This window comes from Orbicella faveolata, unplaced genomic scaffold, assembly GCF_042242905.1.
Source record: "Orbicella faveolata isolate gen_17 unplaced genomic scaffold, um_ofav_v1 contig_34, whole genome shotgun sequence".
Lineage (NCBI taxonomy): Eukaryota > Metazoa > Cnidaria > Anthozoa > Scleractinia > Merulinidae > Orbicella > Orbicella faveolata.
The window spans coordinates 22927991-22952116 of NW_028301563.1; the positions used below are offsets into that span (position 1 = coordinate 22927991).

The window sequence follows — 24126 nt, forward strand, 5'->3', positions numbered from 1 at the left end:
ATGCTTCTAAAGAAGATCTTATTTTCCGCGTGAAAAAAGTCAAATTCAACTTTCATCATGTTGAAAGAAAAATTATACAACCATGGCAACATCAGTATACTGATTGATAAAGTTAGTATCTTTTCTCTGCGCGATAAAGAAATTATATTTGAGGAACAAGAAAAAGCCCGGTATTTTATCAATATCTATATCATAAATGAACATGTACAACGGATCGTTGGAGTTCGAAACCGAAAAAGTTGTAAACTACTGAATGAGCTCTGTGACCAGCTGCACATGAGCACTTATATTTTCAGCTGTCAAATTTATCCTATTCTAAACAAGTATGAATTCTTTCAATCAAATACAATAAGTTGAATCCCACCTCCCTTCCAGGAGTATGATATAATATTTAAACAATAATCTTCATGTAAATATTTACGATAAAAAACGACGTTTTGATGTCATCTTGATATCATTATCATGTTACTAAAAAAAATTTATTCCGGTATATGATTATGTAACTCACGCATGAAACTCTTCACACCTCAACTGTATAGATACAAACTGATCGTTGATTTGGAAGGTGCATGACCAAAGGTTTTTAAGTTGCGGAAAATGCAAGAGATTTTTACAACGTTATGTCAGACCTCTGGTAAGTTTAGAGCCGTAATATGAGTCGTTTTGGAATTATTTATATTTCGAAATTTGATACATTTTTTACAGAGTATTTTATTTCGCTCTGAACTATGACATATCAGTTTAAAAAGCTCGGCAGATCCCACACGTTAAAGTTCTTGCGTTATTCGTCAATGTTAACAAGTAACCATTCTTCATTTATGATGTCGTGCAGGTACTTTCCTGTACTTGTGAAAAGAGATCGTCATGAATGAAAACAAACTTAATTGGAATTCCGTGTTATTTTGCGTCTGTTCAGTAATGGAAGTGACTTTGTGATGACAATAGTGTTACTGACGCTTGCACAACCACGCGACTTCGGATTCCAAAATGGCAAAAAACGAGGAGGAAAATTTTTTTATAATTCGATCAATTTTTGCTTATTTCTCCCGTTTAGCTCAATGTAGCCGTTAATTTTCAGAATGTCAAGTTGTCTGCAAATTAAAATACCAAAGTGTCGTATGCCTTGAGGAAGGTGGGTTTTCACTTAAACATTCTACTGTAATCACAAACGAAAGGTATGAAAATTTTGCTCGTTTTACGTATTCTGTTTTTGAGCACTTTGGTAGGAAAGCATCATAAATTGTCGTGTAGGAGACCAGATGATCTTTGTGACGCTCAAGCTAGGAAAATAACATTTTAGTGTTTTTGTGAGGTAAAATATTCAAGCTCACCAGGTTTCCAGAGAAATTCGAAAAAAAGAACCGAATAAATAAAACCTGTTAGTTGTTAAAAAGCAACCGACACTGAGGGAGTTAAAATGGTTATATGAAAGAACAAAACATTTTGAAGGGTTCGCTATAGGTGCCCAATCTCCGGCATCCGGGACGCAGTTCTCATTTGCGCCTCTATCAGGTTTTGTCGTAAACATTCGAAAACTTAAATTTAAATTTGAGCTGCAAACCTAACAGAAGATTGAAATAATATTTCCCGACTCCACGCCAAGGGTAGAGCTAAGTATGTGTACAGTGCAGTCGCCATACATCAGCTCAAGTAGGTTGAAATTTATTGCGTATCACGAGAAGTAAAAAATAATTGTTCTTAGTTGATTGGCGTAAAAAAGGACAAGCAAGCTGGATGCATCAGAGGCTATTGTGAAAGCACAAGTAACAAATTTACCTTTCACAAAGACAAAGATGGCTTCCGTACTCTCAAGGTGCACCTTGTAGTTATAATACAAACCATGGATGAGCGGAATAAGTGACACCTTCCACTGCACTTGAATATTCTTCTTTGGCGGTTTTCGTAAGAAATTTCAATTGATGTTATTTAACGTTTTCTAATCGTTTCAAATTTATTGCTGATTTTGATTCAGGATATTTCAAAATTTCCACGTCGGTCTATTTCAGTTATTTTACACTATAGTATTGGGAGATCTGTGATAAAAAAAAGATCAAAAACGATGAAATAGAGTCACCATCACGCAAAAGCTGTTTTGTTTGAGAATCGGTCATTCCTGTTTAGGGATCTTTTAAGAATTAAAATTACTGAGACAAGCTGATATTAATTTGGGTCCTTTCAAAAATAGAAGATAGTGAGATTAAAAATAAATAGAAATATATCTGTCTGGATTTGTAAAAGCTAAGCCAGAAGATCGTTTAACATGTTAAAGATTTAAATATATTTTATTTGCTGCCATTTCTGGCCATCAGAATGAAGACTATGCAATAGTAAAATAGCCAGCAAATAGGTCATTATTTGCCAAGACGTTTTCTCCTACAGACGTTTTTTCCTACAGTTACATTTTTGAACAGGAAAACACAAACATTATTATCTTCTAAAGTGTAAAAAAAGAAATTAGTTGTCACGAAAATAAAATGGAGTGGAAATTTTCTCTGTTCCTCCCGTAATTCTTCACGCTTCATTGTCAGTAGCTTAAATAGAAATATAAAATTAGCAAGCTTTAAAGTAATCATAGTATACTTTTCAGTTCGAATGAAAGTAAAGAAAGACATAAGCTGTTTTTTTCTGAAATTACTTGCATCGATTTTACACAATAGATCTAAGTAGTCTCAGTAGTCCATGTAGTTGTAAACCGCTGATTTTAAGATGAATTCGAAGTTTGTTATTTTGTTTCTTTCGCCCCAACAGGTCTACAATGGAAAGAGGACGCTTTTACATTGCTCTGATATTCATTTCATTCCTATCCAAGACGTACGCGTCAAACAGAATATTCAGTTTTGGTAAGTCAGTGAGTCATTATTACGACTTAACTAGACAGTTTGTTGTTGCATGGGTCATATCGAGGTTTACCATAATCACTTGACTTACAGGGCGATCAATATCAATCTATGACCAAAAAAAATGTAGCTTTAATCATCGATTTTTCAAAATAAAATGTTAGTTTATTTCTGATCACACAGGTCTTATCGATGGATATTCATCGGAATACGAAGCGCTTATCAATACCGTCATCAACAAAACTGCTAGTTCGAACAATGTTTCGATAATCTTTAGCAAGTACAACACATCAGAAAGTACAAAACTATTTCATCAAGGTGAGATACTTTTCAGAACTTTGCTCTCACAGGCTTGAGGTTAAAACACGAGTGATGGTAGTCTGTAGATGTAACTATATAATGGAAAAAGAACAAAAAGCACGTCAAGACCGATTTAATCCACGCGCCCGTTACCGTTCAGATTCTTTATCAAATCTTTCAGATTTCTTCTCGAAGAAGACTTGTTAGACAGTACAGATCAGAACAATTTCCTTGCGACTTAAGTTCTCAATATCGTTTAGTTTAACTTAGTATTGCGTTGCATTATCGATCACAGACTAGCTCACAAGTTTATTAATCACATTCATTTCAGCTTCTCTGTTTCTTGATCGAAACATCCTTGTGCTCATCGAAGGAAGCAACACGAAGACGTCCGCATGCGCACTCTCAACAGTGACTGGCATTCCTCTTATCCGTCTCCATGGCGAGAGAAGGTCTCTCGATCAATGTGAAAAAGCGATTCAGATGTCAGCGGGATACAAAGACTACGCCCAGGCTATTCTTGACATACTGAACACATTTGAATTGAAAAATATTGCGCTTGTTTTTGATGGTAAATACTTGCTTTTACCTTCACTATGAGTCGCTAAAATCCTTACTTAACGGTAACTAGCATTTACATAGATCTACAAATTTATAACGATGGGTTGATCAGTTTTAAGGGATTTCTTAACATTCTATGTTACTTCCATTAATGCATTTATAGGGGTAACTTTGTAACATCCGGGTTTCGTACTGGGTATGGTGATATCAAGGCTAAACTAAACTAAATTTAGGACAGACACAGCTTAAGTTAGTTATTTTGTTAGTGTGACTTCTCCACTATTCACTCTAACTACAGTTAAGACGGACGGTTTTCTGAATAGAGATACGAAACCAGGGTGACAACCGGACATAGCCTTCTCTGGTCACCAAATCACCAAATTAGGGCTGTCATGAACTACATGCACAGTACTTTTAAGTTTGACATTGGTGTGACAGCAAATTCGACTACAACCACTAACTACTGACAAGTCTGACTTTATTTGACTTTTACTGAGCCGAGAAAAACTATAGATAACGCTTTGATGTGCCTGCAACCAATATGTCTTTACGTGTTTCTTTCAGAGGAAAGTTTGTACGAAGCTGCATACTTTCACGCTATATCTCAAAGATCAAAGCTTGCTGTGGATTTAATTCAGTTTTGTAAGCCGAATGAAAATGAAGATCCAACAGCTTCAGTATTGAGAGCAATGGAGGAAATCAGGAAGTTAAAAGCTCAAGTCATTCTCCTTTATACCGACAAAGAAAGCGTCGAGCTTATGTTACAGCAGGTAAGCATGTGTGCCATACTGGTCCAAAGGGAAATAACCTTATTTGTTTTAAAAGAGTTGAACTTAATGCCTGACACGTCTCTATGAAACAGCAACGTGCACCGGGAGTAAACTTCGGACTAAACGACACAAATCCCGACTAAAGTACTGTTTTTATGGCAAAAAAATCACAGTGTCTTGCCTCTCATTTCGTTTGGCATCTTTTTTGTGTTTGAATGAGACAAACAGTTTAATAGTAATAAAATTTGTTTGTCATTCATCGTTTGCAGAAGCCTTGTCAACAAAGAGATGACTATAAGAATATGAGAAATGTGTATAAATGGATACTTCATAGAGAGGTTTGATTCTGACACTACTACTCATGATCAGGCTTTGATTATTGAAATCGACTTTGTAACTGTTTTCACTTTATAAAATTTCTTTATTTTATTATTTTTCTCACTGCTATTGGTATCTTTCAAAACGATGTGGAAGAAGATATTCCAAAATATCGTTTCTTCTTCACCATGCATTAGTAAATCTTGAGTAGGAGAAACTACGCTTAACTAAAAATTGATAAGAAATTATTGCTATGTCATGTGTTCGACTTTTTCCCTCTGCAGATGCCAATGAACTTAAGCTGTCACAGAGACAGTATTGTTTTATCTGTGAAGCTTCCATACAGTCACGGTTCAGCTCCCGATGGACTGGTAAAATCAAATAACAACACCGATGAGGCACTTTTGTTACTATATGCAATAATCAGATCCGATTATTTAGAGAATAGATAATACTACCGTGTTGTGCAAAATTAACTGAACGCAAGCAGAGTTCGCCAAATGTCGTGTGTTGTGAGCCCGAAATGTCCCCGATACCTCGTCGAAGTTTCGACTCGGATGACATTGACATTTGTCTGAAATATCGGCTTCTTATCGCAATATCGGCGTTTCAAACGTAATATCGGTGATATTTCGATTTCTTAAATGAAATCGAAAGTTCGCTAACATGATATTGTGGCGGGAAGGCGATTAAATTTCGCCATTGGGTCCCGAATCTTGGCGAGATTTCGCATGTGTTAAATAACACGTTGCGAACTTTCCTGATGGCAAAATACAAAACAAACTGAAGCCTTGCACCAATGTTTTAAAACATACATCAACGGCAACTATTCGATGTCAGTTTTTGTTCTACTGAATAATTATAAAACACTCTTTAGTGAATACTGCAGTTGTTTTTATTATTACTTAATTTTCTCGGGAGAATGTTATCTTAACTTTAAACACTCGGGGTCAGGTGAGAGTCAGGCAAACCTTAAAGATTACACGAGGCTTTCTTTCCAGCAAAACAAAAAGACCATCATCGCAAACCCTAGTTGGGCTCTACTTTACATCTTATAAGTAATTTAATCAAGAACCATTTTAATACGTTTTAAATTATCTGCCTAGGACATGGCGACACTTGCCCACGATGCAGTGCAAGTTATCAACCAGGCAATCAACACAGAGCCGTGTTTATCGATCAATGGAACTTCTATTAGCTCAAATGATAAAGAAGCTATGTTAACATGTCTGAAGAAGGTAAGCGTTATGCACTACGAATTATTCTCCGAAAATGTTAATTCGGTTACCAGGATAGTCATCAGATAGATTTTGATAGTTTGGAAACTACAAACTATCCAGTAACAAGCCTGAGTTTCTACGTGGCTAACTTCGATCGCAGCTAGTTTTATTGTTTCAAAGAATGAATACTTCGAATAAATTAATAATCCGCAATTATTATTGCTGTATTATTCAATTGATAAATAGCCTCCATACTTTTGTTAATTACTAGGTATGATACTGGCCAGCGGGTGCTTTCTTTTCAGCAATCCTATACGATTCTTATTTTCCGGTTTTCATTGGTAAATACTTCTCTGTAACAGGTTAACATGGACGGCTTAACAGGCCCCATCCATTTCGACAAGTACGGCACGAGAAGAGATATTGAACTGGAAATTTTAAATCTCCGGAACAATTCCTTTAAAAACGTAAGTGACCCATTAGAGAACAAGCATATTCCGTTGCCGCCTCAAATTGTCGAGTTTCAATTTGGGCTTCTTCTTCCCCTGAAGCAGTCGACGAACTAGTCATGTTGAAAGAACAATCCTATCCAAACAATTGCCTTCATGTACGAGAATTCTTCCTAATTGATATGAGAGAAGGATTTTGATAGGTTTTTGTTTGCCTCGAAATTAGGTAGGGACGTGGAATTCAACCAAAGGTGTCATTCTATTTGATAATATCTCGCGGAACATGGACAGTCCACTGGATTCCAAAAGGCTGGAGGGAAGAAAGTTTAGAGTTGTCGTTGCAGAGGTAATCAATCCTTTGAAGTTGTCTAAGTGCATCCACATAGTGTTCTCACCAATTTTGGCCGATTTCCAGCCATTTCCTAATCTCGAATCCAAACCGGGCTCGGTCTGAACTCACGACCTCGGTCGGGATTCTCCCAAACAGGCCTTCTAGAGAAAACTAGTCCTTAATATGAACTATGTAATGGTCAAGTCGCTTTCTTTTAACAGAATGCACCTTTCATGATGAGTACGAAGCTTGAAGGTGGCATCATTTCATACAAAGGATATTGTATTGACCTGCTGAATGAACTAGCAACATACCTTAAGTTCACATACGAGATCTACGTCAGCCCTGATGGGAAGTACGGCTCTGAAACAGAAAATGGAACCTGGAATGGAATGATTGGAGAGCTGTTAAACGAGGTTCCTAAACATATTGTCTGCTTTGTTTGTTGTTGGAGTGTTTGTTGCTTTTGATAAGTGAACCTCCTTATGAATAGAGATGTCTTTTTTTTTTTTACTGATTTTTGAAATTTTTGGCCGCTGCTCGTGTGGGAAGTCACATTTCTCGTTATAGCGGACACCCTCGGAACCGCCATTTAGTGTCTGTAGTAGCGCGATCTTCCCGTTTCTTTGATTTGCAGTACATGTTTACTTTGACACATAATCATACTGTATGGGTCAAAATAGTGTGCAAACTAGTAAACATTCCAAGACGGCAGCACAATTATTTCATTCAACATGTCTAAGATGTCTAAGATCTTGTAACGAGAGTAGAAGAGGGAGTAGCTAATGAGAATTTTGCGTTCGCCAGCGAACGCAGAAATGAAGAAAAAAAGTTTCTTATGGCAGGTGTTCCTCCTCTCTCCCTCCCACGCCCCCTCCTTCTATCCCGCCCTTCCTTATCTTCAGTTTTACGCCTGCAACGCAAGCTATCTATCAAGGGGATCAAAGACCCGCTTGACAGCGGCGGTGGCAACCGATCATCTGGATGGGTCTGCTCACGTATACGACAGTTCCAAGATACCAAGTAATTTTTTCGGTTTTGTGATACTCTGAAAATAGATTTTGGATTATATAAGAGAAGTGTATTCCAGATTCCACCCGCTGAATTCGGGATTCCAAAAGCAAAAATATGTTGGTTTCCGGATTCCGGATTCCCTTACCTGAGGCCAGTAGAAAAATAAAAATTTTAGTCAGGGACCACATGATGTGTCTGCAATTTCGTAATAGGGAATCTGCACTGAATGGTGGGAGTGATTTCCATGCATTTCTTTGTGATTTCTGCTAGGGATGTAGCTTCTGTCCGCAATGGCAATGCGTCTGTAATAGCAGCGTGTCCGCAAGGCGAGATCTGACCGTGCATCTTAAAAAGAACATTAGATAATTTGAGACTTTTTTTTTGCTAAACCACGAATCGTGATTTGGACGGCCAGTAAATGGCCACTCATTGGTTATTGACAAGATTGTTCATCTTGTTCTCACACTCTCTCTTTTTCTCCCAAAGCATGCTGATATGATTGTGGCGGATCTCACTATAACTGAACGTCGCGAAAAAGTGGTGGACTTCAGTGTTCCTTACATGTACTACACTGAAGAGATGTTGCTGAAGAAAACCTCTTCAAGCGACACAGTTGATTTACTACAGTTTATGAATCCCTTTGACAACAACGTCTGGTTTGCCACTCTTGGGACTCTATTTATCATCTCTATTGCTCTGTTTGTTCTAAACTACTTCAGTCCTTATGGGTACAAAGATGACAATGGCCGGGGAACATCGCAGGAATTCAGTTTCTTCAACAGTGTGTGGTTTGCTTTAGCTTGTATGCTGCAACAAGGAGCGGACAATTCACCAAGAAGCTTGTCAGGTAGAGGCAAATTGGCTTTAGTTTTCATTAAAACAGTGTCCCAGAATTTTAAATAGATTGTTTCGTTTAGGTTTTGATTCTCTGGTTCTTAAATTTAAGGCCGTATTCTCACTGGATGTTACTGGTTCTCTATTCTTATATCGGTATCAACCTACACGGCCAATCTCGCCGCTTTTTTCACTGTAAAAAACGCAGCTCTTCCCATCAACAACCTCGAAGACATCGTGAAATCATCTTATCAAGTAGGAGTATTGGAGTCAGCAAGTACGTACGAGACATTCAAGACGAGTCAATATGAAACATACAAAAAGATCTGGCATAGAATTCAAACAGGAGGCACAGTAGTTGAAAGTGTACATGAAGGAATTCAATGGGTGCGACACGGGCAGGAGTTTGTATTTATCAATGATGGGCCCACTCTCAGATATACCGCCAACCAGCCTCCTTGTGATCTGACAGTAGGTAAATAATAGAATAAATTGCTGCGACTCACACTCAACAAAAACAATAACTTTTAACTCGTGAAATGCGTAAAGAAGTTACGGGTTATGGTGGTGGTTCAGATTATGCAAATTAAGGGTCGAGCATCAATGAACTGTTTTCGCAATTCCGCCTTTTTGCAGGCGCATAAATGGTTTGACAACTGCGCAACTGCGAGTGCTAAAATTGAACTAAAATTAGCTGGTTGTTGAAATTTCTGGTTAATTTGTTGATTAGGGAAAATGTTTATGCCAGCTTGTAATAATTAGTTCAGCTAACCCAGATTGATTGTGTTAAAATTTTGATTCTTTTTTTGGTCGGTGACAGTTTTAATCTCGAATGCTGCGAAAAGTTCAATTGAAGTCACGAAAAAGTTGGCTTATACCTGTCAACTTTAGCTAACATGGTTTTGCTGCGTTGGTTAACAGTTATTAAATAACCTTTCTGCTGTGGGCAGAAAAGATCGTTGTGAAAGTTTACTGTCAGAAGCACTAATCATTATTCACTGCGAAGTTCACGAGTTTGCTCGTAGAACACTGTGATTTAATGCGTGAGTGGAATATATTTCAAGCATTCATCGCTTATCTCTGTTTAAATAGTTCCAGGTCTGTCGACGTCAAAAGGACTTGCACTCGCTTTACAAGCAAATGATCCACACACTGATGACTTCACGCTGGCCATTTTACATTTGTACGAGAATTATGTCCTTGACAACTTGAAACGGAAATGGTGGGAAACTGCTGATGAGTGTTTTCAAGAAAAGGAAACAAGTAAGGAACCATCTTTATTAGCTATTAGAGTTTAAGAGTCCCTGTCCATAAATATGGAAAATAACTCGGCAAGGGTCGAAAATTCGATTTCTCGCATATTTTTATGGTAGATAGGCTAGGGCACGACAAAAACTACTGGATAGTTTTTTTGGCAAGATATCCTTTTATTTCAAGGAAATATGTAAATTACCAAATCCCGTTAAAATCGTCATTTGACGCACCATTTTATTAAACAAGTTTGAGAGCCTCGCATGCAAAACCACATCATTCTTCCGTCTTTAAAACACTCAAATGTTTTTGTGCAATATTTAAATATGTACTAGGTTGATTTTCGGGAATGTTGCGTTGTCTTTTTGGGTGCAAAATAATTAAATTTCGAAGACATGTATTTCACTCACTTAAAAGTACTTCGTGAATATAATTAATTTTCACCATGTGCGAAACCTTCAAATGGATTAAGCTTCTGGTGGTTGAATCACAGAAGGATGGTCTACAGATGCCTGTAAAAGTTTCTTTGGGCAAATGATTGTGAGCGACGCGAGAGCTTTTCAAAGTACGTCAAAAATGCAAATATTTGACCATCCCGTCGTCAAATTTCAATTTACGGGTTAGACGTATATTTTAGTATGCGCCACATGACATGACCTATATTAAGTTGAAATAGACACAGAGCTGATAATTTCGAAATGTTCTTACCTTATTTGCTGTAAAAGGCAGGTTCAAAAAAGCCGATTCGACGTGTTTCTCTCACCATACGATCACCACTGCATCTAAGTCAAAAACGGCTAAGTCATTTGTAAAAAGTTGCTTGCTTTGCACTACACCAAAATATTACGTCTGATCATCATGGTTTGATCTATTGCTGCTTGAATCCTTGCTTGCAGCGGTTTCTTGTTTCTTCGTCACGCGATGCTGTCATCCCATTTTAGGGTGTAGGGGTAGGACAATTTCTATCCTAATACGTAAGGCTCCGTAAGGCTTGGAACCACTGGGAGCACACAGTCTTGTTGAGTAGGAAGAGACTAAATTAATAATATAATAAAAAAATAATATTTAATATTTCTAAGGCGCAAATTAACATGTGAATATGATAAAATGCGCCTAAAAAACCATATGAGTAATATAAATTAAACGATATGCTATGAATAGTGTGATTAATTTAAAACTAATTATTTGCAATAATTATGTACATTAGGCTAAGGTAACGAGCTAAAAATTAAAATATTAAAAACAAGGGATCTAGTAAAAATGTATAGAAAACATCAAGAGCTATTCAAACGCTTTTCTAAATAAAAATGTCTTCCGTTTGGACTGAATAGTCCACTATTGCCCCTGTTGTCATCTTTTACTCGACCACAGCAACCTACATGCCCTGCGTAATACTGTAACGCTAAACTCGTACCTAGGTTCTTTCGCGCTGTGCAATTATTTTTGGTTTACATATACAACATTTAATACAGTGGGCTACCCTCGGGAAAATGGGTGGTTGGCCGCTTAATAGAGGTTGGTGTACCCTGGATATTTTTCACTAAGGGTTATCATTTTCTTGGTGAACATGGAATCAATTCAAGAAAATCATGATAGACGTGTGTTTGAATTATCACTCGTCACCTTCAATTCCAGACTCTTATCTGCCATCACCCTTTCCAAAAGAAAGTTTTTAAATTTTGGGTGGCCGCTTAATAGGGGTAAAAACAATAGAGAGACCCTTATCGGAACGACCAAATGGTGGCCGCGAACGCTTGATAGAGGTAACTGGTCAATAGGGGTTTTATTTACAGTATTTTATGGACAATATTTTTGGACTGTATAGACAAAAGTCCTCTATTTTCTGTTACAAAGAGACCAATGCCTCGCCGGCTAAGCAAACAAATAAAACACGCCAAATAAAATGGCATGGTCAGGGTTTGTTTACTCACGTAATTCCTTATTAAATTTAGTCTGCTTTTCTCACGAATTAGACACGTTGTGATTTCCTATTTTTATTTCAGCTAGTTCTTGCTTCACTGATCTACAACTTGTTTATGGCGATTTTTTTAAAATAGTAGTGAGTACAGGCACTAGCTTTATCAGCTGTTGTCTGAATCATCAGAACGTACAACAAACGTGATTTGGACTGAGGCCATGTACACTATAGAATACGATTATATAAATATACATATATTATTATATAAATTATATGAACAGATAAACAACGAATAAATTGTCTCACTTATCCTGAGAGTGCTCTATACAAAATAGATCAAAATGTGCAGCATATGTTGTGACAGCTTGCGTGACTAACAAATAACGGCTCTAAGATTGTGCTGCGCCGATACGCTTATCAGCAATGATCAGCAATCGATCAAACGTAGTATTTTGGCACAGTGCAAAGCAAGCAACAATCTACAAATGGCTCAGCCGTTTTTGACTTAGATGCAGTGGTGATCATATGCGCCGAAAGATGGTCACAGATTCATGGTATTCGACCAATAATAGGTTGACGGTAGGCGATGTACATCGGACGTTAACGTTGTGTAAACAAAAGCAAACTTCTGCTTTATGTGCGACGAATGGTGAGAGATCGGCTAGAAACACGTCAAATCGACGTTTGGACCTGCCTTCTACAGCAAAGAAGCTTCGAGCATTTCGAAATTATCAGCTCTGTGTCTATTTCAACTTAACATAGGTCAAGTCATGTGACGCATACTAAAATATACCTCTAATCCGTAAATTGAAATTTGACGACGGGATGGTCAAATATTTGCATTTTTGACGTACTTTGAAAAGCTCTCGCGTCGCTCACTATCATTTGCCCAAAGAAACTTTTACAGGAATCTCTAGACCATCATTCTGCGATTCAACCACCAGAAGCTTAATCCATTTGAAGGTTTCGCACATGGTGAAAATATTCACGAAGTACTTTTAAGTGAATGAAATACATGTCTTCGAAATGTAATTATTTTGCACCCAAAAAGACAACGCAACATTCCCAAAAATCAACCCAGTACACATTTAAACACTGCACAATAATATTTGAGTGTTTTAAAGGCGGAAGAATGATGTGGTTTTGCATGCGAGGCTCTCAAACTTGTTTAATAAAATGGTGCGTCAAATGACGATTTTAACGGGATTTGGTAATTTGCATATTTCTTTGAAATAAAAGGGTATTTTGCCAAAAAAGAAACTATCCAGTAGTTTTTGTCATGCCCTAGCCTATCTACCATAAGAATGTGAGCGAAATCGAATTTTCGACCCGTGCCGCGAATTCAGAATTTGTCTGATTTTTACAGGCAGGCACTCTTAAATATGTTATTGGAGTGTAACGTATTGCTCTTACAATCTCTCGCTACTCACTATCTGTTTAACAATTAGATTATGAGCTCGAGATTGCTATGAGGTGATAGTTGATGAGGCCTTCGGCCTCATGAACTATCACCTCAAAGAAATTGAGAGCGAATAGTGTGATAATAAGTTTTTGGCCTGGGAAAGCACTTCTGTAAAAACCTAGGGAACTCTCTCGCTGCGGGGATCAGTGCCGGATCTGTTACAGGGAATTATCTTCAGAGACGTCAACAGCACTCAGAACTTAGGTCCAACGATATCGTTTTAATCCAAGAACACAACCAAAATGCAACCGGAACATAACCGGAATGCAACCAGAATGTAACCGGAATGCAGCTGGAATGTAACCAAAAAATATTTTACAAGGCATGACAATTTAAGCCGGAAGCACAATTCTAAAAGACTACGTAAAGCTATTAAAAGGTCTTAACTAAATATTATCTAATACATTTCACAAAGCTCGATTGGCTATAACGGAATTCAACGTTCACAAGATTAATAACTTTCAAAACAATACAGGTAGATAACAGTTTAACAAAAGTCTATCGCAGGTAGCAATTACAGTTCAACGCTTATTACAGTTATGATCCTACAACAAACTAGGTGTCTGTTACGGTTAATGAATTGGAACAGTAACCTGAAACTCGGAAATGCAAAACGAGCTAAAACTAATATAATATATTGGATTTCTATATTTTCTGACAGCGAAAGCAAATATGTAAAACGTACTTAATTATCTAATTTTCTCTCCTCACAATAGTCTAATTGTCTCAGCAGAATTCTAACTGAAATAAACGCAAATAACGATTTCTAATTTTCTTTCCACGCATTATTAAACTTTACGCTTTAACAAAATCGCACGCATTGAATTGTCCTTGATAAATTTGTTGTTGTTTACGCGCGCGCACCCGTCTTTTCAATAATTTCAAGTTTTTAAAGTCAAGAAACCACAGTGATAACAATGGGGTGACAGGCTACACAACTCCTATCCGCGTGTAATAGCCGCTTTAAAAGCAAATAAAAGCAAATAAAAGCAATGACAACCACAACGTGGTGCTGGATGAACAATCATAGGAAGAACTCCTAAATTCAGAGCTTTTGCCTGTTCAAAACCACACAATATCATAAGCAACACTCAAAACAGTCCACAGACTTGCGCGTGAACATCTACATTTGCAGTTCCAGAACGTACAAACTGGAAGGACAAAAAGTTCGATGAAATTGATGCAAGAAGCATAAGCACGTCTCTCTAAGACAGACTCGTAACTTTCAACAAGGAAAGCTACAGCTATCTCTGGCGAAGCCGGACAAAGATAAATATGACACCCGTGATAAGAAGCAGCATAACTTGCAACAGTTAATCAAACAGCCGGGCCCGGCGTAATAATAAAAAATGCAAGTAACCAACATGTTCACGGAATGTTTCAAACTTTGTCCCTCCAGAGCTAATATTTAGAGAGCTTAAAACATATCCTGCAATACAAATGAGCCAATAAAAACTAGCACGTGGCAAAAAACAGAGATGTCGAACTCTACAAATTACACGCGGATAACAGCGGAAACCACGCAGACCTATGACCTCTAACGGCTCTACTCTGGTGAAATGTCCTCCTAAAAACAGGATTATGATTGCTTAGCGAAATATTCAAAGATCCCCCTATCGCGGGATGCCGTCCTCTCATTGGCTACGCTACTCACTATTTATTCTGTTATAGAGAGTGAGTAGCGTAACATTGTGCGGTTGTGAATAAAATGACGGCCGTTTCTTTGAGTTTTCGAGTTGTCTGCGAAGAGGATTTAGATAAGGTTTTGAACGACCAGTAGATTTATACTAAAACAAGTAAATTATTCGCTCTTGATTTCTTTGCGCGAATAATCTAATTGTTAGGATAGATGAATTTTTCACTCGTTTGTCTCACGATGGAGTTACTTTGAGATGTGGATCGCGACGTTTCGACTGCTAGGCTTCATCAGGCGATGAGGTCAATTTTTACGTGTCGCTATTTGTAGTACCTCGGTTCGCTGCTATTGTTGCATTTCGATCCTCATTATTATTCCGACTTTGTAACGCTGTTCCCTAATAGTTCCGCATTCTAACTGACCGGCTGTTGTGCTTTCTGATTGTAGGTATCCATGCTTCAGGAATTTCGATTACACTATTTCCGTTGAGGGTGTCTGGAAAACCCGAATAGCGAATAGTCGCGAATAGCGAACAGCGAATAGCCCCGAATAGCGAATGGCGAATAGTACGAATAGTGCGAATAGTGGCGAACAGTCTCGAATAGTGGCGAATAGTGGCAAATATTGGCAAATAGTGACAAATAGGGTACCCAGTATCTCGCAGTCAACCTCGTAGCAACTTAGGATGGGATTTTCCGGCTAAAAAGCGCAGACGCTTATCAGGACAAAAGGTGTTTCTAAACGTAATTCATTCTGTTTTAACCGCTGCAAAAGCGTAAATACCTCTTCATTAGGTTATCCTTGTGTTTTCTGTTTTCGTAATGTCGGCGATGGACAGCCTACTAGCCTGAGTCCGGAGAAGAAAAGGTAATAAATTCACTGAAATTCTGTTGCTTATTTGGATAATTAATTAATGCAGGATATTAGATCTAAAGCGGTGACTATTGACGACTATTCGTCACTATTCGCCACTTTTCGCGACTGTTCGCCACTATTCGCACTATTTGAGACTATTTGCACTATTCGGGACTATTCGCTATTCGCTATTCGCGACTATTCGCTATTCGCTATTCGGGTTTCCCAGACACCCCTCTGTTGATGTTATTTGGATGAAGTCTTATACGGATAGCTTTCTTGACCCTTCGTGCGTACGAGTGACAAATCATCTATCCTATCTCACAGCACGATGAATAATGTGCAAATCTTTAATGACATTGAATCTAATTGTTAATTAGTAGAATTCCACTTGAACACTGATGCAAATGCTGCAACCTGATTGGCTGAGTGATCATAGCACATATAAGCAATAGTCTTCACTCGGCGCGGAAATATGCTCGGATATTTGTCCGCGGGTATTATCTGTTCCGAGAAGCGAATAGTTTTCCGAGAGTGTAGCTCGAGGAAAACTGTGAGCTTTGAGGAACAGATAATGTCCGAGGGCCAATATCTGAGCATATTTTCGCCCCAAATGGAGGCTATTGTGTTTATTATCCTTCAATTATTATCCAACTGCAGCGAATACCGTCCAAATAACTTTATATTTTTACTCGTTGTTTGTATTTTGACTCGCCTTACGGGCTGGTCAAAATACGGCACAGCTCGTAAAAATATACAGTGATACTACACACCATAACATCTAATAATATCTATCTATCTATCTATCTATCTATCTATCTATCTATCTATCTAACAAATAGATTCCATGTTGCCGTGCGTCTGTTCAGTAATAGATCAAAGATGACGTCAAAATGTGGTAAGAACAAAAAAGTGGCACACGAGGCGATAGCCGAGTGTGTCACTGATGTTCTTACCACATTTAGACGTCTTCTGTGATCTATTACTGAACAGACGCACGGCAACATGGAATCTATTTGTTTTATATAATAACGAAACAAACTACTACAGATAAAGCTTTTTTTTATTTCAAAATCTTTCAACATAACTCGGAAGCCGGCCTTTGCCCACTTTGGCGAACACGACAAAAGCCATTTGACGTAATCTATTGTCTATAGAAATTGAAGCAATCTCATTGGTTGCTATGCGTAGCAAAGAATTGTGATTGGTCCGGGAAAATCACGCCACTGTCAAACTTGACTCCAGCGTCGCTTTTCGTGGAATGAAAACTTACAGCGAAAGCAGAATTGAACTGCGAAATCTACAAATATTAAAGAAAATGCTGGATAATTCAAGTCAGTTTTTGTCATCAGAGCAGTCCTGTGAGCCGAAAAGCTTGGATGCTGCCTCGAATATTGCAGGAGTTGAAAAACTACGCTCGGAAAACTTGCGGCTGCTGTCAACCTGGAGGCCATTCGATTCGAGTTTTGAATGAAAGGAGCGTTAGTGATCGTGGAAATTTTTGTCCTTTGTGGCTGGTGATTCTCAAATCAGTTTGAAATAGTGTCGGAGACACGTTTTAGCTGTGATACACTTGGCCGTGAGCTGTAGTGAGCTATACTTTGCTCGCTGCTGTGCCCTGAAACGGACTGGAACATTCGCATCGGAAAGTAAGGTTATGTGTTTATTTTAACTGATTTTAAGAAGTGGTTTGATGTTTCATCCCAGACAATCACTATGTCAACAATTATTTTGAGACTGAGAAAAGTTCAATTTTTTAAATAAATTAATCTCATAAACATTTTGTCTATTGGGTTTGTTAAATTCGAGACAAAATGGTTCTCGGCTTACCAAGACTAATTTTGTGTTTGGTTTAGTCTCGCTCGACTGCCGACTGAGACTGCTCGAGTATTTTTTCTGAGTCATTTTCTTAAACAGAAACGGCTTTACCTTTCTTCTTCCTGCTAGACTATGCTTCTGGTACCTGTTCAATGCCTGGACAAGACTTTCTTGTACCTTATCTTTTGCCCAGTCATGTAAACTATTATCTAAATTCTCAAAACTTTCTGCCATTTTAAAACACAGAGGGAAAAACTTTGAAATGATGACGTCAATCGTGCATCTGTCCTCTAATAGATCATAGGCGAGAACCAATCAAACTGCGAGAATAACTTGGGTTATATAAATATATATTGAACACTGGGGAATATCACTCGGATATTCCTCAGTTTTGGCTGTGACGTCACGTGACGCGATTAACCCAATCGCGCGTAAGCGAAAATATTTGATGGATTATAAAAGCCATCAGCGTGCAATGGTTGGAGGTCGTCTTCGAAACGGCGAGGTTTTATCGCTTTTACAAAGTTTCGAATGAACGTTTTGGATTATTACATTCACGACAAGACTGAAAGTAGGACATTTGCGGTTTCTTGGCTTTAGAAAACTCGAAATTATTGAAAAAATGACGCGCGCGAGCACAATCTGAAATGACAATTCAATCCCGGACCGATCTTCCGATTGCTCAAAGTTTAATAATACGTCGAGAGGTAATTGGAAACCGTTATTTAAAGTAAATTTCAATTCGAATTCTGATAAAACAATTAGATTATTGGCTCCCGATTTTTATGCGTGATAGTTAACTCAGGCTGCGTGATAGTTAACTCAGGCTGCGTGATGGTTAACTCAGGCTGCGTGATAGTTAACTCAGGCTGTGTGATAGTTAACTCGGGCTGCGTGATAGTTAACTCGGGCTGCGTGATAGTTAACTCGGGCTGCGTGATAGTTAACTCAGGCTGCGTGATAGTTAACTCGGGCTGCGTGATAGTTAACTCAGGCTGCGTGATAGTTAACTCGGGCTGCGTGATAGTTAACTCAGGCTGCGTGATAGTTAACTCGGGCTGCGTGATAGTTAACTCAGGCTGCGTGATAGTTAACTCAGGCTGCGTGATAGTTAACTCGGGCTGCGTGATAGTTAACTCAGGCTGCGTGATAGTTAACTCAGGCTGCGTGATAGTAAACTCAGGCTGCGTGATAGTTAATTCGGGCTGCGTGATAGTTAACTCAGGCTGAGTGATAGTTAACTCGGGCTGCGTGATAGTTAACTCAGGCTGCGTGATAGTTAACTCGGGCTGCGTGATAGTTAACTCGGGCTGCGTGATAGTTAACTCAGGCTGCGTGATAGTTAACTCAAGCTGCGTGATAGTTAACTCAGGCTGCGTGATAGTTAACTCAGGCTGCGTGATAGTTAACTCGGGCTGCGTGATAGTTAACTCGGGCTGCGTGATAGTTAACTCAAGCTGCGTGATAGTTAACTCAGGCTGCGTGATAGTTAACTCAGGCTGCGTGATAGTTAACTCGGGCTGCGTGATAGTTAACTCGGGCTGCGTGATAGTTAACTCAGGCTGCGTGATAGTTAACTCAGGCTGCGTGATAGTTAACTCAGGCTGCGTGATAGTTAACTCAAGCTGCGTGATAGTTAACTCAGGCTGCGTGATAGTTAACTCAGGCTGCGTGATAGTTAACTCAGGCTGCGTGATAGTTAACTCAGGCTGCGTGATAGTTAACTCAAGCTGCGTGATAGTTAACTCAGGCTGCGTGATAGTTAACTCAGGCTGCGTGATAGTTAACTCAGGCTGCGTGATAGTTAACTCAAGCTGCGTGATAGTTAACTCAGGCTGCGTGATAGTTAACTCAGGCTGCGTGATAGTTAACTCAGGCTGCGTGATAGTTAACTCAGGCTGCGTGATAGTTAACTCAAGCTGCGTGATAGTTAACTCAGGCTGCGTGATAGTTAATTCAGGCTGCGTGATAGTTAACTCAGGCTGCGTGATAGTTAACTCAGGCTGCGTGATAGTTAACTCAAGCTGCGTGATAGTTAACTCAGGCTGCGTGATAGTTAACTCAGGCTGCGTGATAATTAACTCAAGCTGCGTGATAGTTAACTCAGGCTGCGTGATAGTTAACTCAGGCTGCGTGATAGTTAACTGGGGGGTAACCTGCTAGGAGTAGACGGTCCAAGGTGTGTTTTCCTAAAAGAAAGTTTATAGATATGAAATAAAGACAAACTTAGTCGTACAAAGGCTGTAATGAATGTATCTATAAGATCAATGCCAAGTTGAGAGAGCCAACAGAGCATAATTATACAAAATCCTTATGAAGAAATCGCTTCACGTTTTTCATCAAGTGAGGTTGTCAGAGTCCTTGGGAAAATATCATTAAAATTAAGAAGATTTTAAAGCTTCCACAGATTATTCATCTCCATATGAAACAAGAAAAATTTGGGTTTCCTAAACCAAGTTCTGGGTTACAATATACGGAAAATTGTCCATTCCATAGACCTCTTATCACATCCATGTAGAGAAGGTGGTTCAATACGAGTAGACCTTTTCTCTTTCTTTTTGAACAGCATTGTCTCGAAAGCGTATTGGCTTGATGAGCATGCTGGGAGTGTATGTTGTCCTGGGTATTGGAATAGTTGTTGCGTTTCTGACGTTGATTGCTGAGATCTTGTGGAAAAGAAGAGAGAAGCACAAGTTGCTGATCAAAGCCAGAAGGTTGGTCACTAGGTAAAAAGGATGACAGCACTATGATTAGCACGCCATACATGAGCACCTCACGGGTTGTGCACCCCATTATTCTCATGGAAAACCCTCTTTTCAGACTTCCTTCCAGTAAAATATAAAATGCTTTCATTTTGATTTTTTAAATTTAGATAAATAAAACTAAGAACTTTTCCTTGAGGGTCTGGATGGGATTAACTGACAACTGACAAATAAATAAATAAATAAATAAATAAATAAATAAAAAATAAATAAATAAATAACTGACAACTGACAAAAACTCGAAAATTTGACTGACAACTGACATTTGTAGTCAGATTTACTGACAACTGAAAAAAGGCTTTAGCCATTGTCATTCGTTTGAAATTCATTGAAAATAACTTTTTCGGTAGAGATATTGGTACTTTAACCTTTGTTGTTTAATATTCATCTTGTTTAGATAGTTTTTAGACCGAAACCATCAGTCTTTAATCATTTACAATTTGACCCTCATACTACCTGTTACATGTCCCTCAACTACATTTTCATAGTCTGTTTGTTCACAACTCGTTTACTTTCACAGATCAACCAAAACGAATCAAAATAGATGTAAATAGCGGAGCTCCGGCGGCCCGAAAAGCGGAACATAACTATAAGAACAAAACCACATGCATGGACAGAAATAGACAACCATGTAACTCTCTTTTCATGGTCAACATAGCTAGCGGCATGGATCTCGGGCGCGTGCGCCCGACGATGACGATGACGACGACGAACAACGACGACGTCGTCCAGCTAATACCGAGTCATGCAGCCTTGGTTTACAGCGTACTTCTTTGGTCTTGGACATCCATGTTATGGTCAAAAATGGGTATCCGCTGACCAGTATCACGTGGCCATATCGCGGACTCAAGTTTAAAACTCATCGAGATCATGTGTGTTTATTTAAGTTAACAACTGACCATTTGTTGGTTTTTCGATCGGATCGCGGGCTCAAGCCAGGTTAACTTGTAATCAGGGCCGGGTTGTTAAACCAGGATTAAAAGTTAACCGAAGTACAAATTGTTCTCGTATGAATTGTTTGCCACTGTTCATGTTTTGTGTAGTTTGAGATTATTCAAACAGAAAACAGAAGGCCAAAATGTATATCGTATATCCTGGGTTAGCTTAATCGAGCTTTGAACAAACCGGCCCAGTAACTCCGCTTTTAGGCTTGGCTAAATCTATATATATATAGAGAGAAGTGTAGGTCAACTGTACTTTCTCGCAGGTTGGTTGAGCGAAAGAGCGAAACAAAAAACCGCGGGAGATTAAATTAGCGCAAACGCAAAGGGGAAAGAGGGTGGGTAAAGGACAAAATCATTTAGGGTTTGGTATTTAATTGGGATTGATCAAGACTATCAATGTCTGACGAACTATGTTTACAAAACCCATTATTTCAATTGTTAAAGTCTCGAATCTTGATCCGCACCGCCCTTCTTTGGTCTCCTTCTGTTTCTGTTTGGTTTCTATTTTATCGATTAAAATCAGCATTTCTCTTTAGAAAAAATTGCATCCCCAATAAAAAGGGTGTCATTTTACACCTCTACCTCCCCATAACGGCCACTTCTCTACAACAGCCTGCAACGGCCTGTCCTCAAGGACGAGCCGTTGTGGAGAGGTTCGACTGTATTGTCTTTAATAGGTGTCAACTAGGAGACGTTTAAGCCATTTAAGGCCCTTAGTTAATTATTTACGGCCACTTAACTGACAACTGACAAATGGTCCAAACTTTAACTGACAACTGACATTTACACCTCCTATCCAGACCCTCTACCACAGTTGTTTAACATTAAGGAAGGTAAAACGTTAGAAATGTCTTTCGGGTAGTGTATTTAACGGGTTATGCTGTTGCTATGGTATTCTTTTTGGGGGAAGAAAAAGACCATAACATGTTTTCTAATGAGTGTAATGAGTGAGCATTTGTTTGATACAATCTTAGCGTGGTCTAAAAACGAGAAATAGCGTTAATTGATCAAAGAAGAAGTGCTGATAAACACTGGAAACCGTTATGAGCCACTATAAGTAACTTCATTGAAACTAGTAATGTTTAAGAAAGTTGAAGTATGGTTGTAGAAGCTACAAGTTTTGTTTCGCTTACAGCGAACATGGAACCTTCGGAAGATCGTTTAAGCCTAAATATTGGTAATAGCTCTGGGGTGGTTATCCTTGCCCAGTTCTCTGATCTACCAAGGTGGGATTCATCTCGATTTCACTTTTATTTTCATCACTGTTTCTGCAGATTGATACAATTAACGGATCCAACGATACCTGTCATTGTATGTAACGCATATTGATACTTTTTTTGTCTGTAGGCCAAAGCCTGGTCCTCTTCAAGTCCATCCGTCACAAACAGTGACAAAATGATCGTCGCAGTTCCATTTTTGATTTAAGCAATTGCAGAGAAGTAAAATCGTAGGGCTTTGGCGAAGTTTAAGCCCAGTAGCTTAGCTATTTGTAAACTGAGCTGAGAAGCTCAACTCAACTCAGCTGAGATCATTTGTTTAGATTAGGCGTTTATCAATAATAATGTTTAAGACAGTTGAAGTATGATTGCAGAAGTTACAAGTTTTGTTTTTGTTTTGTTACAGCGATCATGGAACCTTTTTCTAGCTCACTACTTTGGAAGATCCTTAACGCTTAAATATTGATAATAGCTCTGGGGTGGCTATTCGATAGTCACTTTGGAAAGTTTTCTCTTCGTCATTTAATTATATCCTTTTTCTTTGGTCATTAATTAATATCAAAAGTTTCATGTATTAAAAGCTTAGGAAAAAGAACAGACAAACAAAACGGTTAAACAAGGTCACAGAGTGTTTCCATTCAATAAACTCTAAATCAAGTCGCGGAGGATTTGGTTCTCGTTAGATGACAAAGTGCTTTACCACAATTTTCTTTACGTCTCGATGATACAGGTCGCCCTGGGGAGATAAGTTCACTTATTGATCGATGTCAAACTGTTAGAAAGGGTTGCGTCAGGTTCAAACACAAACGCCGATATCTGGAATCATTCTCGCTGAAAGCATATACTGAAAACTCGATCTTGTAAGCACCAAGTTGTTTCAGGCTTGGCATGTAATCGATAAAATGAATGTATTTACATGAAACACGATACCGAAACTCGAAAATTGAACCCGTTATCGCATTCCATAGATGTGAAAAGATGAGTCACAATTGATCAACTCATTGATAAAGATCTCGTCGTAAATTGTTGTATCCTCGCAGCCAATAATAAGTATCATTCATAGTAAATGCATTCATGCACATTTATGTGAAAACATTTTTGTTTAAATGGAAATAAGAATGTATTGTTGTAATGCAAAGAGTGGAGACAAATTTGGCCCAGACAGTGCTACTTGCCAATAATAAAAAGAGAACATCAACTTTAGAGCAGATTGTAAATAAAAGGCAACTTATTGCTTGTCAAAATATCACTAACCGTTCTACTGGTTAGCTGTACTGTAAGCAATTATTCTTAACTAAAAACTTATAAACTGAAATGTAAAATACACCGAAAGTGAAACATTGAAGTAGTCAATAAAACAGAAGGAAGACTTGTCACTTGTCGTTTTCTGTTTCTTTATATATCATTCATTAGCATCGCGGTTAAAGCTTCAACTAAAATGCAGTTTTCTATTCGGCGAGAATATATCACGTGACGCGCCTTAAAACTGGATGAGTGCTGACCGGGACGAGTACACCAACTCCCCAGTCAAGAGACCACATGCAAAGACTCTCCAGGCTCTTCACTCTACAGAGTATGTGACAAATCATGGCATCATTGTAATTAACAATTATTCACCCAAGTGGTGAA

At 38.5% G+C, this 24126-nt stretch overlaps 1 protein-coding gene across 1 annotated transcript; it reads left to right on the forward strand.

The window, feature by feature from the left end:
* Nucleotides 1-529: 529 nt before the first annotated feature.
* LOC110057129 (glutamate receptor ionotropic, kainate 2-like) lies at nt 530-23873 on the forward strand. Its single transcript, XM_020763704.2, has 16 exons — nt 530-634; nt 2749-2840; nt 3021-3155; nt 3469-3708; nt 4263-4468; nt 4738-4806; nt 5071-5157; nt 5893-6024; nt 6369-6473; nt 6682-6801; nt 7008-7202; nt 8287-8647; nt 8747-9109; nt 9727-9897; nt 20141-20288; nt 22628-23873. Exons 1-16 carry the CDS (start codon nt 621-623, stop codon nt 22677-22679), a joined length of 2490 nt encoding a protein of 829 aa, XP_020619363.2. The 5' UTR covers nt 530-620; the 3' UTR covers nt 22680-23873.
* Nucleotides 23874-24126: the final 253 nt, after the last annotated feature.